This window comes from Bos indicus x Bos taurus, chromosome 3 (assembly GCF_003369695.1).
Source record: "Bos indicus x Bos taurus breed Angus x Brahman F1 hybrid chromosome 3, Bos_hybrid_MaternalHap_v2.0, whole genome shotgun sequence".
Taxonomy (NCBI): domain Eukaryota; kingdom Metazoa; phylum Chordata; class Mammalia; order Artiodactyla; family Bovidae; genus Bos; species Bos indicus x Bos taurus.
The window spans coordinates 83,939,358-83,957,267 of record NC_040078.1 but is presented as its reverse complement, the minus strand read 5'-3'; the positions used below and the strand labels follow the sequence as shown (position 1 = coordinate 83,957,267).

The 17,910-nt window shown below is 38.7% G+C and overlaps 1 protein-coding gene across 4 annotated transcripts in view; it reads left to right on the top strand.

The window, feature by feature from the left end:
* The window catches only part of PATJ (PATJ, crumbs cell polarity complex component), a 385,743-nt gene that overhangs the window by 106,683 nt on the left and 261,150 nt on the right, over window positions 1-17,910 (top strand). For all 4 annotated transcript variants that reach the window (XM_027537066.1, XM_027537067.1, XM_027537065.1 and 1 more), the window contains exons 18-20: window positions 3,072-3,281; window positions 8,581-8,697; window positions 10,353-10,748. In XM_027537066.1, the coding sequence (XP_027392867.1) occupies window positions 3,072-3,281; window positions 8,581-8,697; window positions 10,353-10,748 (723 nt within the window). The remainder of the gene's footprint in view (window positions 1-3,071; window positions 3,282-8,580; window positions 8,698-10,352; window positions 10,749-17,910) is intronic.

Here is a 17,910-nt window from a genome sequence, read left to right as displayed (position 1 = left end):
TACTGTTGCAGTTTTCTCTGAGAAAGTTTAGTAATTATTGATAAGAAGTGATGCTAGCTGCTTTCTGTGCATTTCATGAGGGGAATAAGCTATTATGTAGTTTCCCTTCCCCCCCAATAAAAAAGCCTTCCATCAAAAACTGACATCCTAAATGAAGGACATAATGGTACAGCTTATTTATTAGCATGTCAAACTTAAAATGTAATGGTTTCATATTTCAGAATGAAAAAGTGTGTTGTGATTCATGGTTGTCGGTGACAAAACAGACAGCTCTTTTACATTACTGCACTGATTGCCGCTGATAAACCACTGTACTTTTTTGTGTGTATTTCTTTCTGTTTTCTTCTTATGCAATAGCTCCCTCTACTTGAAAATATTGGTGTAATTATAGTTTAACACTGTACTTTATTAGTGAGTTCCCATGACTATTTTTACTTCCAATCCTGTTAATAAGTATGTGGTGTTATACAACAGAGTATATTAGAAATTTACCAGGGATCTCTTGACTTGGGAGTGGAAACGCAAGGCTTAGTTAAGGAAAGTAAAATAAATTGTTTGAAGGCATTTTTCAAGGGATTAGCTCTGTAGCCTTTGTTGATTTAAATATGGTATATTTGGTTAAGATTCCATGCAGAATTGAAAATAAGCCTCGATGTCTACAATAGAAAGGTATAGAAAACTGCCACAGAAAACTTCAAAGGAACCATCAGCCACTTCAAACAGACATAGCCTGGAACATGGCAAATTCTCACTTTTGTGATTTCAAAGTCTTGCAATTCTAACACAAAAGGTTGTAGTTGTTACTTTCTCAGGAGGGGTTTAATAGAAACTAGCAGTAGTAAAATCTCACGTTACTGCTTCTTGCCTGTATGGAACAGTATGTGCGTAATGAAACAGTAGGAGCAAAGTACATAAGCCAAGCAAGTGATGGGTTTGTTGTAAGGAATAATTGAATTAATGATTGTCAAGCACTTAGAACACAGTCTGACACATAGTAAGTGCTATATACCAGTACTGAATAAAATAAAAAATGATGGTGTGGCTATAAACCAGTTCATTAGCCAAATTTATTTATAGAGTTGTAGTGTTATTTTCTGTGCTTAATGAAAAGAAATAGGGGGCCCTCCCAATGGATGAGGGCCCTCCCAATAAAACATTGATTTTATTCATGAATTGATATTCATTTTCTTTATATTAGAATAGTTTTTGCCTCAGTTCAGTTCAGTCGCTCTGTCATGTCCGACTCTGCGACATCATGAATTGCAGCACGCCAGGCCTCCCTGTCCATCACCAACTCCCGGAGTTCACTCAAACTCATGTGCATCGAGTCGGTGATGCCATCCAGCTGTCTCATCCTCTGTCGTCCCCTTCTCCTCTTGCCCCCAATCCCTCCCAGCATCAGAGTCTTTTCCAATGAGTCAACTCTTCGCATGAGGTGGCCAAAGTATTGGAGTTTCAGCCTCAGCATCAGTCCCTCCAATGAATACTCAGGGCTGATCTCCTTCAGAATGGACTGTTTGGATCTCCTTGCAGCCAAGGGGCTCTCAAGAGTCTTCTCCAACACCACAGTTCAAAAGCATCAATTCTTCAGCACTCAGCTTTCTTCACAGTCCAACTCTCACATCCATACATGACTACTGGAAAAACCATAGCCTTGACTAGATGGAGCTTTGTTGGCAAAGTAATGTCTCTGCTTTTCAATATGCTATCTAGGTTGGTCATAACTTTTCTTCCAAGGAGTAAGCGTCTTTTAATTTCATGGCTGCAATCATCATCTGCAGTGATTTTGGAGCCCAGAAAAATAAAGTCTGCCATTGTTTCCACAGTTTCCCCATCTATTTCCCATGAAGTGATGGGACCAGATGCCATGATCCTTAGTTTTCTGAATGTTGAGCTTTAAGCCAACTTTTTCATTCTCCTCTTTCACTTTCTTCACTTTCTGCCTAAGGGTGGTGTCATCTGCATATCTAAGGTTATTGATATTTCTCCCGGCAATCTTGATTCCAGCTTGTGTTTCTTCCAGTCCAGCGTTTCTCATGATGTCATCTGCATATAAGTTAAATAAGCAGGGTGATAATATACAGCCTTGACGTACTCCTTCACCTAGGGGTATCTATACCATGTCTTAATTTTAGGTTATATTATTTTTAAACATACTTTTGAAATGCAGTGATATATGCCATGGTTTTCATTTCTTTTTGGAATTTAAATGATTTAGTGAGAAGATTTTATACTGGTCAAGTGCTGAAGAAAGGAATATCATTTCCCATAATACACTTCTCTTGGAACTTACCTGGTGCCCAAGAATGATAATACATGGGCTTGTTTTAGGTCCATAGTATGACTGTGCTTCAGGATGTCACAGTCTTTCCCAACTCTTTCTACATCTTTTATGCTGTGTCGTTAGTTACTCAGTCATGTCGTTAGTTAGTTAGTCATGTCGTTAGTTACTCACTCTTCCCTAGACCTTTTGTGATCCAACAAAATATTAATTACCACAATTTTTAAAAAGAAATTTGTATATATTGAGCACTAACTCATACATACAACTAAAATTGTTAAGTCTATATCTTTATTTTGATACAAGCTGATATTTTTGTGGCTGTATAGAGTGCTATTTGAATAGATTCTGTCTCTGGAAGAATACCACCAGAATACTGGACACATAAAGTAGATAGTCAGATATACCCTTTTCTGTTGAGCTCTGCTGTATTGCACTTTGTAGATATTTCATTTTTTACAAACTGAAGGTTTGTTAATAACCCTGTGTCATTAGATGATGGTTAGCATTTTTTAGTGATAAGGTATTTTCAATTAAGGTATAACTTTTTTTTAAAACATAATGCTACTGCACTCTCAGTAAAGAGAGTGTAGTATAGTGTAAACTTAACTTTTATGTGCACTGGGGAAATGAAAATATTCACGTGACTCGCATGATTGTGATAGCTGCTTTATTATAGTGGTCTGGAACCAAATGCACAATATCCCTGAAGTGTGCACATACATGTCTTAAGGCTGTATATTTGTTTTTAGAGGACTGACTCATCTTTCTCATTTCGCTTGATCTTTAGGACCCCTTAGATCCCACCAGATCAGTGATTGTGATCCGCTCCCTGGTGCCGGATGGTGTGGCAGAAAGAGGTGGAGGACTATTACCTGGTGACCGTCTGGTCTCAGTCAATCAGTACTGTTTGGATAACAGCACACTTGCTGAAGCTGTGGAAGTGCTGAAAGCTGTGCCACCGGGCACTGTGCGCCTTGGCATCTGTAAACCTTTGGTGGTAAGTGTCGAATTTTGTTAATATAGGAAATGATAATACTGTAATAGTTAAAACATGGGGATTTTGCAGACAAATTCATCTGGCCTGAAATCTCTGTTCCTCTGCATATTATATATGTGTCCTTGTGCAAGTTACCTAATGTCTGTGACTTAATGCTCAGAAAAAGTAATGTCTACATCATAGGATTTTGAGGATTAAAGATGATATTTATTAAGTGCTTAGCACATTACATACTAGCTGCCAGCATTACTAGTCCAACTACTACTACTTTTATCTTCATACCTTTGGCACAGAATTCTAAGTTCTCACTGCATTCCATATGACATAAATTAAAATAAGCCTGTTTATGTGTTTTGACTTTCATTTGGGCACAATGTCAGAATGGTTCAGTAAGTTGAAATCAGTTAACCATTATCATTTTAATGATATAGCAATGAAGTCATAATATGATTTTCTAACCATCAGAGTGCCTCGTAACCCCTAGCATCTAAACTCTGGTTTGGTTAAGCCACCCTGAAGTCATCTTATTGTTTAATCTCATGTACTAGGTCAGATCACTGTTTCTTTTTCTTTCTTTTTACTTTTGCAACTTCCCTAGATCACTGTTTCTGACTGAAGTATTATTAGTTATGGTGCTATTGAGGTTCCCCAGTGCTCCACTTAAAAAAAATACTGGTTGATAATTGGTATTGAAGTATTATTGAGTGCTAACTTTATGTCAGTCAGTACTGTAAGCTCTTTATACACATTAGTTTAATCATCACAAAAACTTTAAGAGGAGGTAGTCCTCTTATTACCATCATGACAGATGCGTTAGTCCAGACATAGAGTTGAGTAACTTATCCAAGATGATATAACTAGTTAGGGGCAGGGTTGAAATACGAACTCAGCAGAGTGGCTTCAGACTCTGTGTTCTTAGTCACAATGCTGTATATTCCTGTTTTAATTTGTTGTCACTAGTTCAGTTTCACGCAGCGTGTCTGAAACAGATACCGTGATTGTAACAGTAGAGTGTTGGACTGGATTTCAAGAAATCTTGGCTCTATTTCTAACTTTGCTGCAAGTTAGCTCAGTGGACCTCAATTCACCCATATGACAAAGACATAAAAATCACCTTGAAGATGTTTAAAATGCAGTTTCCCAGGTCCTGCTCTCAGAGATTCTGATTTGGTGGTTCTCAGATTCTCAGGAATCTGCCTCATGTGAGTCACCATTGTATTTCTGATGCAGAATTTTGTACTTTGAGAAACACTGTACCAGTAATTTGGTCATAGGTACCCCACTTTTCTCGGAGAAGGCAATGGCAACCCAGTCCAGTACTCTTGCGTGGAAAATCCCATGGACAGAGGAGCCTGGTAGGCTGCAGTCCATGGGGTCTAAGAGTCGGGCACGACTGAGCGACTTCACTTTCACTTTTCACTTTCATGCATTGGAGAAGGAAATGGCAACCCACTCCAGTGTTCTTGCCTGGAGAATCCCAGGGACGGGGGAGCCTGGTAGGCTGCCGTCTATGGGGTCGCACAGAGTCGGACACGACTGAAGCGACTTAGCACCTAAGCCTACTTTTTCATTTCTGAAAGACTGAAAAAGACTAGAGAACCGATAAGATCATTCTTAACTCTAAAAGTTCCTTTATTCTGTGAAATATATTAGCATACTATAGGCTTCCCTGCTGGCACAGTGGTAAAGAATCCACCTGTCCATGAAAGAGATGCAAGTTTGATCCCTGGGTGGGGGAAGATCCCCTGGAGAAGGAAATGACTACACACTCCAGTATTCTTGTCTGGGAGATCCCATGGACCGAGGAGCCTGGCAGGCTACAGTTTATGGGGTTGAAAAAGAGTTGTACATGACACAGAGACTTAACAACAACAGTGAGTGTTCATATAGATAGATATCTGTCTATATATAGTTATATGTTCTTTCGTAGACGTAGATAGATTCATGTATTACACGTAATATTTTTGCATTGGAGAATTTCACATGACCTTCATATATTATTCATCACATATTACACATAAAGATGCCTATATATTATACCTATCAGTTACTTTAAGCACTTCAAAATGGAATATGGCACATAGCTAAGGCAAGGTCTTGACTTTATATTATGTATTTGGTGTGTGAGTTTTGCCATAGAATATATACCATGAGATTCTTGGTTTGATTTCAGGACAGATTAAGGAGGGAGAAGTTTAATGATTTTATGGGGACATCTTTATTGGTGTTTTGGATTGTGGCAATAACTTTGTCTAGATTTTCCCTGATGATTATTTGCCTGATTATTGGGGTTGCCAGAGGAAGTCCTAATTATTTATGGCCTAAAGGACCTAAACAGTGTGAATTTACTTTAAAGCAATTTAAAGAAGTCTCAGGCAGTGTAAAGAACAGAACTTATTACCAGGTGGCTGTGGATTCCTGTTCCTATGTCTGGTAGAGGTAGAGCTGCAGAAACCTCGGGACCTTGGAGTCTTGCTCTGAGAGATTTTGAAATGCACAATTGTGAGGTGGCTCCTTGCCTCACCTTCCCTCAGTGGGTATAAGGCTGCCAGGGTGCTGGGGATTATGGGGCCAGTAAAGGAATGAGAGAAGGTCACTTTAATTTGTAGTGGAATTACCACTAAGTATTGCTTCTTTAACATCTGGGTTCTTTAAGCAGAACAGTGTGAACTGTAGGTAACCATGCATGGATCTTTTCTGAGGTCTATCTGTCTGTGTCTCTTTCTCACGGTCCAGTGGGTGGCCACTTACGTCATCACCTAGTGTTCGCTGAGCATTTGTTCTGTCCTCAGCAGAACTGGGGAGAGAGTGTGAATAAAAAGGTCCAAAGTCAAGTTCAGGCAGAAAGACTATGAATATATAACAGGAGAACAGAATTATTTTTTGTTAAATCTTATACCATAGGTATAGATATGTACTATCTATATAATATAGATATTATGTAATCTTATTTAGATTCTTATTATCTATATATTTTCATGTTAACCACAAATGTGACTTCTCTTTTCTACAAACTCACTTCAAAGGTCCTAGATAAAAAATGAATGAACTGACTTTAAAAAGTGCATCGTATCGGACTTCCCTGGTGGCACAGTGGATAAGAATCTGCTTGCCAGTGCAGGGCACATGGATTTGATCCCCGGTCTGGGAAGATTCCACATTCTGCAGAGCAACTAAACCTATGTGCCACAGCTACCAAGCTCGCACTCTAGAGCCTGCAAGCCACAGCTACTGAAACCACGTGCCACGGCTGCTGAAGCCCACGTGGTCCAGGGCCCGTGAGTCACAACTACTGAGCCTGTGTGCCAGAACTACTGAAGTCCATGCACCCTAGAGCCTGCACACCCCATCTATTTACTGAGCTCACACCCTGTAACTACGAAGCCTGTGTGCCTAAAGCTTGTGCCCCACAAGAGAAGTTGCCACAATGAGAAGTCTGTGCACTGCAGTGAAGAGTAGCCCCACTCACCACTGCTAGAGAAAGCCTGTGCAAAGCAGCAAAGACCCAGCACAGCCAAAAATAATACGAGAAATAAATTAATGAAACAAAGACATCGTATCTTCAGAACTCACAGGACAGAACTGTCAGTGGAGTTACTGAGCCAGACAACTGTGGGTTTGGCTTAGCTCTGTGATTTGCCAAGCTATGTGTCCTTGTGCCTATTATTTAACCTCACCAGCTCCTACTTGCGACCGTGTAGCATGCTAGTTTAGAGCACAGGCTCTAAAACCAGATGGCCAGGACTCAAATTCTGGGTCTGTAACTGACTAGTTATGTAACTTTGAGCAAATTACCGTGCATCTGTTACTTATCTGTAAAATAGGGTTATTAAGGCCACCTACTTCTTAGAATATATATTAATATATTAATAAATATATTAAATAAATTGATATATTTAAAGTGCTAAAACCTGTACATGTGATATACATATATGTAAATACATATATTTGCTATTATTTTTATGTAAATATAAAATCCTGACCTAATAGAATAAATAAATAGAACTGGTACTAAGTTCTTGATATAAAGATTAAGCTGAGACAAAGCGTGTAAAAGTGTCTACCATGGATTGTGATGTATAGCTAGGACTTGGTAGACAGTGGCTGTGTTATTACCTGGAACTGATGCTGAGCTGGTGAGCACTAGGATGGTTGTCCTTCTTCTGATGGAGAGTGGCTACACTGTACTATTGTTAAATATTTTGAGCATCATCCTGTATAAACTTAGGCATTTCTTAATATTAAGGTCTGTTCCTGGGGAAGTGATTTTTTATTTAAGGAGTACCTAAACAGAATTAAAAGTTTGAGAAGTTTTGACCTGAATATGGCTTTTTTTTTAAATCATGAAGGCAAAGTTTGGTCTAATGAAACACTGTACATTAAGTACTATGTACTTGCACTTAATGGAAAGATGAGAATTAATTTTAAAAACATTTTAAAACAAAATGTTTTCTTCAGTACAGAAGTGCTTCTTTGGTTGCCAGAGCTGGGGGATACAAACCTCCAGTTATAAGTCCTAAGGATGTAAGGTACAGCATGGGGACTGTAGATAACAATACTGCGTGGTATATTTGAAAGTTGTGAATGTTAGCTAAACTTTTCATGGCGATTATTTTGCAACATATACATATACTAAATCATTGTGTTGTATACGTAACACTAATATAATGTTGTATGTCAGTTGCTGCTGCTGCTAAGTTGCTTCAATCATGTCCGACTCTGTGCGACCCCATAGACGGCAGCCCAGCAGGCTCCCCCGTCCCTGGGATTCTCCAGGCAAGAACACTGGAGTGGGTTGCCATTTCCTTCTCCAGTGTATGAAAGTGAAAAGTGAAAGTGAAGTCACTCAGTTGTGTCTGACTCTTTGCGACCCCATGGACTGCAGCCCACCAGGCTCCTCCATCCATGGGATTTTCCAGGCAAGAGTACTGGAGTGGGGTGCCATTGCCTTCTCCGTGTATGTCAGTTCAGTTCAGTTGCTCAGTCATGTCCGACTCCTTGCGACCCCATGAATCACAGCACGCCAGGCCTCCCTGTCCATCACCAACTTCCGGAGTTCACTCAAACTCATGTCCATCAAGTCAGTGATGCCATCCAGCCATCTCATCCTCTGTCATCCCCTTCTCCTCCTGCCCCCAATCCCTCCCAGCATCAGGGTCTTTTCCAATGAGTCAACTCTTCACATGAGGTGGCCAAAGTATTGGAGTTTCAGTTAGAACTCAATAAAAAATAGGTTCATGGTTTAAAAAACAATTCTTCAATCATGCTAAAAAATTTTTTTAAATGCTTCTGTTTTCAGGAAGGTGATAAAGAGGAAGAAAGTTGCATTTTACTTTCAAGCAATAATGAAGACAAGACTGAAATTTCAGGAACAATTCATGATATAAATTCTTCTTTAATACTTGAAGCACCCCAGGTATTTAGTACATTTTTTTCCCATTTAAACAGTTGCTATTATAAAGAAGACAAAAGTTTGTTCTTACTATCTTGGCTAAATAGATACAAATTAAATAGTCTCCCCCTTTAAAAGTTTTTTTTAAACTGAAATCTTTTCTCTTTTGTATCACTTTGCCTCCATAAATGACATCGGCTAGGTATAAGGCATTTTCAAAGAACAAACATACCTTATGACTTGATATCACTAATACACTCTTAAAATTTTGAGAGTAGAGAGAGTTTTGAAAATAGACCTGCATTTAAAATGCTGTAGAACAAGAGCTATATTAAAGAACTTTTTTTTTCCCCAGAAGAACTTCTTATTGAATACTTTCTAAAGAAGAATTATTTAGTCAAACCTTACTTTATGCTTTAATATTAGAAAGTATATTTTGAAACTTTTCCTTTTTCATTCTTAAAGTGAATTGTGTTTATTTTGCTTTCAGCAGTTAGAGTATGGTTTTTCTTAACTTGATAACAACTGTCTTTTGATATTCTTTTCGTAGTTGGTTGACAGTGTCGAAACCTGATATGTAGTCCTGTAGTGTCCATTATATATATTTTTCGGTTTATACATTTTTTTGTTACAATTTCTTAACTGTGTTACATGTTTAAATATACCTTCTAAATACTGTTTTTTCTTTTTTTAAATAACAGTATTTGCCTTACTATATTAACTTAAAAGCGTCCCTGCAATGATGTCTAGCTGCAAGTGAGGAAGCAATGGCAAGATTCTTCCATTCTTTTCACGAATGTACATTTATTGTAGATTCTTTTCACGAATGTACATTTATTGATATTTAATGAATAGGACTTAAAATAGGAAATGTCATTGATCCTTCAGAGGGAATTGGGCCTTATTGTGCTTAGCACCCTCAGGTCCCTTGAAGTTAGGTCAAAGGCTCAGCAGATTCATATATTCCTCAAGTGTTCCTAAGAACTCAACAAAATTTCTGCTCATGTGTGGGGACCATCTAGCTTTAGTTCTATATTCTTGCTTTTTTAATTAGTGAAGTTTGAATTAATTGAAGAGCATACTGTATTCATTCCTTTTTGTTTTATATTATTAATGCAAATGCAAAAATCAACTTTTGTTAAATGGTGTATTATAAAAGAGTCATACTCAAAGTAGTTGCACATATTCCTTATATCTTTAGTTTGTAGAGAAGGTTTTGTAAACATTCGAAGAGGCATGAACTTTTGAGTTACATAAACCTGATAATCCTGACTTTAAAGTCTTTGCTTTCTTCTGAGATGGTATGACATGCATCCATACTTATGTATTACTTTTTATATGAGATGCATGAATTAAACTTTAAGTGTAGCAGTTTAACAAAACTCCTGCTTCTGAGAATTTTCAGGTGGCTAATGTGTAACGAACCTTTTAGACTACTCAGTCACCTTGCCGAAGGCAGATTGTTGCCTCTTTTGTTGTTTCTTTTCCAGGCTGAGGTTTGTGTGGCAGTAAGGTTATATTTTCCTCTGTTGTAATGGAGAGCTGTTTGGGTTAACCATGCATTGACATATAATACTGTTACTGCAGTTATGCCAGGGTTAATTTTCCAGTTAATGTGTAGAGTGCAGCTTTAAGACAGAGTTTAAAGTTTTGTTTTGTTTTGCAATTTTTATTCACAGGGATTTAGAGATGAGCCCTATTTTAAAGAAGAGCTTGTGGATGAACCGTTTCTAGATTTGGGAAAGGCTTTTCGATCCCAACAAAAAGAGATAGACAATGGCAAGGAGACCTGGGAAATGCATGAATTTATGGTCCCGAGGTTGCAGGAGATGGGTGAAGAAAGAGAAATGCTTGTTGATGAAGAATATGAGCTCTATCAAGACCAACTTCAGTCTCTGGAGTCGTATCCCTCATCACACATTCAAGAAGCTGCTCCTGTTCCGTCTACGAAGGAGGTTCACTTTGGTACACAGTGGTTCCCGGATTGTGAACTGCCCGAGCCTCAAGAAGCGGGATGCATGATGAGCATGTACCCTCAGGACATGCAACAGTGCGGCTGTAACCCGGAAGAAATGGTAAGGGATTGGAATGCATCTTCCGCATCCTTCCTGACTCCGCCCCTCCCCATCTCTGTCCATCAGTCATGTAACTTTTAAACACACGAACACAATTTAATGGATCTTTTCATCATTGGACATTTTTTTTCCCAAAAATGTACCCTACAGTGTGTTGGTTTTAAGTAAAAGCTCATCATTTCTTTATTGTATAACTGCTAGTTGGAGTCAATAAGCTACAGTTGCTTTGCTGTTATGATGTGATTTTTGTTGCTGTTTTTTTTTTAGCCTTGCTTTTTTAGTGATGTTTTCCTCCTGATACCCATTTCAAGGAAGAGTTCTTTCATTATTTGTGATTAAAAAAAAAAATCCCTCAGGGAGATATAGCTCTGTATTTCTCACATAATGTGTTTGTCAAGGAAAATCAAGGCAAAATTGATTAAAAGATTTGTTATTTCTGTCTTGCTTATCCACACTGTCCTCTGTTTTATATATAATACTAAATAGAAAGTCACTGAACTCTAGAAAATTATCTTTACATTAGTGATACTGCCTGTGGACAACTTGGCAGGAAAACATTGTATTTACTAGGTTAGCTCTTGCTATTAAATCACCAGTAAACTTATTTTTAAAAATAATATTAGGGTTAACTGGCCACCAACTGGAATCTTTTGGTAGAGGTGTTTTTAATGTTTTATTTTTGTTTATTTCCTGACCCAAATTAACTTCCAGGCAAATGAAGAGAAAGTTTTCTGTATGGAGTACGTAGCAGCATGTTCGGAACAGTACGGTGCCCTCTTCAGTGAGGTCAGCAGCTTCCCTGCAGTGATGTGCAAAGTGGCCTTCCTTTGTTCTCTCACAGGGCAGATAGAGCTGGGTTTTGTCCTTGCCTCCCTTTGACCTTCCTCCCCTTTCCATTTCATTATGGGTCTCTCTGCTATGTGAGATGCTATATTTATGTATTTAAGGAACCCTTGAGGATTACCCTTGATACTGGACTCTGGGCAGTCTACCAGAGAACAGATGTTTTGGAATTATGTGAATCATGTGGGAAGAGGTGACATAGAATCACCTGGTATGTTGCTGTTGACACTGGTTCTTTCTATCTCCGCCAGTCCCATTCATGAATTTATTCAAGTCCCACTCCTGTATCTGCTAAGTGCTTGACCGCAAACACAATATTTCGTTATATGGAGCAAATTATAAATATATAAATAAATACTCTTGTTATGTCTGTTTTCTTCTATAAAAATAATTTTTTTCCATTTACTCAAATATAAGGCAACCTGAAATATAGTCCCATTTTAATATATAAACTTTTAGAGATATAGCTGAATAGTATATTCATAATATTTACTTTATATATTTAGTTAAGTGTCCCTATTTTAAAAGCTGTAAAATATCAGGTGTTTGCCTGTTCTTGGATTTAATGATGGAATTTTACTCATATTCCTTCAATGCATATTTAATGTCAGAGTCTACATTATTACTAGAATCACTTTTTGATCTTTCAATACTGTTTTTCAACCTTACCATCTTCATTTCCATCTACGTTGTTTGAGATATAGTAACTTTTTAATCCATCAGTTAAGTTCAGTTCAGTCGCTGAGTTGTGTCCAACTCTTTGCGACCCCATGAATCTCAAGTATCATTGCATAACGTTAGGTTTTAAAAAATTCCTCTTGTAAGTTTTTATTGATGACCCAATCAATCCACAGGGTAGCTACTTCCTCTATTATTTATCAAGCTCATTATAAAGTTTGTTTAAACAGCATTCAATGCTCACAGTTTGAAGGACACGCGTCCTAGTTACTAACTTTGTTAAACTTCCCAGCTTTCTGATTCTGCTAGGTAACCTGTAGGAAATGATAGGCTCCTTAAACTGGCATTGATTAAGATTGTTTTAGCCCTAATGTGTCTTACCTAACCAGTATTTACTTTCTTTAAGTAATTATATGCTCCTGCTTTGGGGCATTAACTCTGTCTTTTAAATTGAAGTAGTGTTGATTTGCAATGCTGTGTTAATTGCTGCTGTACAGCAAGATGACTCAGTTATACATCCATTGTTGTTCGGTGGCTAAGTTATGTCTGACCCTTCAGACATAACTATGACCCCATAGACTGAAGCATGCCAGGCTTCCTTGTCCCATTTTTAACTGTTCCATTATGGTTTATCATAAGATATTAAATACAGTTCTCTGTGTTATACAGTAGGACCTTGTTGTTTATCTATTCATATATAAAAGCTTATATCTACTGACTGCAACCAGGAGGAGGGTCATCTCTTCCCCAACTCCATTCCCATTGGCAACCACCAGTCTGTTATTTATGTCCATGATTCTGTTTCTGTGTCATAGATAGGTTCATTTGAGTCATATTTTAGATTTCATACAGTGTTTCAGTTCAGTTCAGTTCAGTCGCTCAGTTGTATCCAACTCTTTGCGACCCCATGAATCGCAGCACACCCGGCCTCCCTGTCTATCACCACTCAAACTCACGTCCATCAAGTCGGTGATGCCATCCAGCCATCTCATCCTCTGTCGTCCCCTTCTCTTCCTGCCTCCAATCTTTCCCAGCATCAGAGTCTTTTACAATGAGTCAACTCTTTGCATGAGGTGGCCAAAGTACTGGAGTTTCAGCTTTAGCATCATTCCTTCCAAAGAAATCCCAGGGCTGATCTCCTTCAGAATGGACTGGTTGGATCTCCTTGCAGTCCAAGGGACTCTCAAGAGTCTTCTCCTACACCACAGTTCAAAAGCATCAATTCTTTGGCGCTCAGCTTTCTTCACAGTCCAACTCTCACAATCCATACATGACCACCGGAAAAACCATAGCCTTGACTAGACGGACCTTTGTTGGCAAAGTAATGTCTCTGTTTTTCAATATGCTATGATAATTGCTAGTTGCATCCATGTTGCTGAAAATGGCATTATTTTGTTCTTTTTTATGACTGAGTAGTATTCCATTGCATATATCTAAACATCTTCTTTATCCACTCATCTGTTGATGGACATTTAGGTTGTTTCCATGTTTTGGCTACTGTGAATAGTGCTGCTGTGAACATAGGGGTGCATGGATCTTTTTGAATTATAGTTTTTCTGGACATATGGGCATTAGCTATTTTCCCCATTTCCCATCCATATCCCACAGTGATGAGTGTAGGTGAGGAAAGAAAATCGTTTTCCTTTACCTTCTTAGGTTCCTTTGGCTGGGAGCCTACAAATTAAACTGACAAAAGACAGATTATCAGAAGAAAAACAATTTGTTAACACCTGCAGCATGCATATACACAGGAAAAACTCAGAGATAGGTCACTCAACGGAGGGGTTAGAACTTGGGCTTATGCAGCATCTTAATGGAGGACAGTACATTTGTAGACGAGTGTCAAGATAGAGGGAAAGGGATTCAGGCTTTTAGGGTTAGCTACTGTGTGAAGGTAAATATTATGGGGGAGATTGATGGAACATAAGTGTTGTTTTAGTAATGTTTGTCATATACATTTCTCTTAGTGTCATCTCTGAGGTGGAAAGAGTCTAGAGTTGTCTTTGGTGATTGAGAACCAGGGGAGGATAGGAAACTTTTCTGTGTCTCTTCTTTTTCTTCAGCTCAGAATAATCTCTCTGCCAAAGTGGCATATTTCTGGGTGGAATATCCTCATCCTCTGTAACAGTTGTGCCCACATGATCAGGATGGGCTTGGATTTTTCTTTGTCTTACTGTCATTATGGTGCACTCCATGGTGATCATTTATTATTTAATATTATAAGCTCTGGGTGAGTGGATTTTAAAAACACAGTCACATGCCTTACAAATATGTAATTCCCGGTACTCTTCTATTTAGAGAGTGTCTTCTAGAAGGCAGTGAAACATTATCTATCATTCTGTCCTCATTATATTTGATAATATCTATTTTGGGCTATAAGTATAGCTATGTTTGTGGAGTGCAAATAGTACCCAACTACTTATAAGCTTATCTTTCTCCACCACTCTCTTACTCCATTTTAGTTGAAGGATAAAAGTATCAAGGTTGATAGATCTGGTTCTTTATTTTTAGTTGTGATCAAATATACATTATATGAAGTTGACCATTTTAACCATTTTTAGGCTTACAGTTTTCATGGAATGAAATGAATATTCACATTATTGAAGAACCATTACGACCACCCATCTCTAGAATTTTTACATGTTCCCAAATGGAGACTCTGTGCCCAGTAAACAATAAACTGCTCATTCTCTTTTTCCCTTATCCTCTGGCAATAAACCACAGTTCTACTTTCTGTGTCTAAGAATTTCACTGCAAAGAACCTCATGTAAATGGAATCATACAATATGTATCTTTTGTGTCTGACCTATTTCACTTAGCATGATGTCTTCAACGTTCATACATGTTGCATGTCAGCATTTCCTCCCTTTTTGAGGCTGAATAGCATTCCATTGAATGTATATACCCCATTTGGTTTGCTTGTTCGTCAATTGATGGACATCTGGGTTGTTTCTGTCTTTGGCTATTGTAAACAATGCTGCTGTGGACACTGCTATACAAACATCTGTTCAAAACCAAATTTTGGGTGGTACACATGCTGAAGTGAAATTGCCGGGACATGTGGTAATTCTGTTTATTTTGGGGGAGAATCACATACTGTTTTCATAGCCACTGTGCCATTTTACATTCCTGCCAGTAATGCACGGATTTTCTAACTTTTCCATATCCTCATTAACACTTGCTTTCTGTTTTATAGATAGGCATGAAGTGGCCGCTCACTGTGGTTTTGATTCGTAATTCTCTATTAGTGACAGTGAGCAAATTTTCACATACTTATTGGCCATCTTCAAATATTATTTGGAAAAATGTCTAGTCCTTTTCTCTTTTTGAAAATATCTGATTCTTTTTGTCTGAGACTAAATTTATGCACTCATTGTCTTTTCTATTTAGGAAAAAAAAACTGAATTGATTTTTCTAAAGGTCTAACCTTTCATATCCACTGTATTGAAACCTCGGAGAAGGCAATGGCAACCCACTCCAGTACTCTTGCCTGGAAAATCCCATGGATGGAGGAGCCTGATAAGCTGCAGTCCATGGGGTCGCTAAGAGTCGGACACGACTGGGCAACTTCACTTTCACTTTTCACTTTCATGCATTGGAGGAGGAAATGGCAACCCACTCCAGTGTTCTTGCCTGGAGAATCCTAGGGATGGTGGGGCCTGGTGGGCTTCCGTCTATGGGGTTGCACAGAGTCAGACACGACTGAAGCTACTTAGCAACAGCAGTATTGAAACCTTAGATTTAGGTATCAATTCTTATTCTTCAGTCATAATTGCCATTAATTAAAATAGCCAAATGGTTCAAAAATGATTGTAAATTTTTTCTTTTTAAATACTCAGTGGCTCCCGTCTCCTCCTAGTCTCTGCTCTAAGAAGTTCTCTTGTTTTATTCTACACTACTAACTACTCATATTTCCTTTCTCACCTCTATTTAATATTTGAATTGAATTCTATGTACTATAGGCTCCTTTGGGTATCTGATATAGTTTTAACTCAATTATATTCATAATCTATTTGATAAAATCTAGCAGTATTTGGTACATCAGCTTCAGTTCAGTTCAGTTCAGTTCAGTCGCTCAGTCGTGTCTGACTCTTTGAGACCCCATGAATCGCAGCATGCCAGGCCTCCCTGTCCATCACCAACTCCCAGAGTTCACTCAGACTCACGTCCATCGAGTCAGTGATGCCATCCAGCCATCTCATCCTCTGTCGTCCCCTTCTCTTCCTGCCTCCAATCTTTCCCAGCATCAGAGTCTTTTCCAATGAGTCAACTCTTCGCATGAGGTGGCCAAAGTACTGGAGTTTCAGCTTCAGCATCATTCCCTCCAAAGAAATCCCAGGGCTGATCTCCTTCAGAATGGACTGGTTGGATCTCCTTGCAGTCCAAGGGACTCTCAAGAGTCTTCTCCAACACCACACTTCAAAAGCATCAATTCTTTGGCACTCAGCCTTCTTCACAGTCCAACTCTCACATCCGTACATGACCACAGGAAAAACCATAGCCTTGACTAGACGGACCTTTGTTGGCAAAGTAATATCTCTGCTTTTGAATATGCTATCTAGGTTGGTCATAACTTTCCTTCCAAGGAGTAAGTGTCTTTTAATTTCATGGCTACAGTCACCATCTGCAGTGATTTTGGAGCCCAAAAAAATAAAGTCTGACACTGTTTCCACTGTTTCCCCATCTATTTCCCATGAAGTGATAGGACCGGATGCCATGATCTTCGTTTTCTGAATGTTGAGCTTTAAGCCAGCTTTTTCACTCTCCACTTTCACTTTCATCAAGAGGCTTTTTAGTTCCTCTTCACTTTCTTCCATAAGGGTGGTGTCATCTGCATATCTAAGGTTATTGATATTTCTCCCGGCAATCTTGATTCCAGCTTGCGTTTCTTCCAATCCAGCTTTTCTCATGATGTACTCTGCATATAAGTTAAATAAGCAGGGTGATAATATATAGCCTTGACGTACTTCTTTTCCTATTTGGAACCAGTCTGTTGTTCCATGTCAACAGTTCTAACTGTTGATTCCTGACCTGCATACAGATTTCTCCAGAGGCAGGTCAGGTGGTCTGGTATTCTCATCTCTTTCAGAATTTTCCACAGTGTATTGTGATCCACACAGTCAAAGACTTTGGCATAGTCAATAAAGCAGAAATAGATGTTTTTCTGGAACTCTCTTGCTTTTTCCATGATCCAGTGGATGTTGGCAATTTGATCTCTGGTTCCTCTGCCTTTTCTAAAACCAGCTTGAACATCTGGAATTTCATGGTTCACGTATTGCTGAAGCCTGGCTTGGAGAATTTTGAGCATTATTTTACTAGCATGTGAGATGAGTGCAATTGTGCAGTAGTTTCAGCATTCTTTGGCATTGCCTTTCTTTGGGATTGGAATGAAAACTGACCTTTTCCAGTCCTGTGGCCACTGCTGAGTTTTCCAAATTTGCTGGCATGTTGAGTGCAGCACTTTCACAGCATCATCTTTCAGGATTTGAAATAGCTCATCTGGGATTCTATCACCTCCACTAGCTTTGTTCGTAGTGATGCTTTCTAAGGCCCACTTGACTTCACATTCCAGGATGTCTGGCTCTAGACGAGTGATCACACCATCATGGTTATCTGGGTCGTGAAGATCTTTCTTGTACAA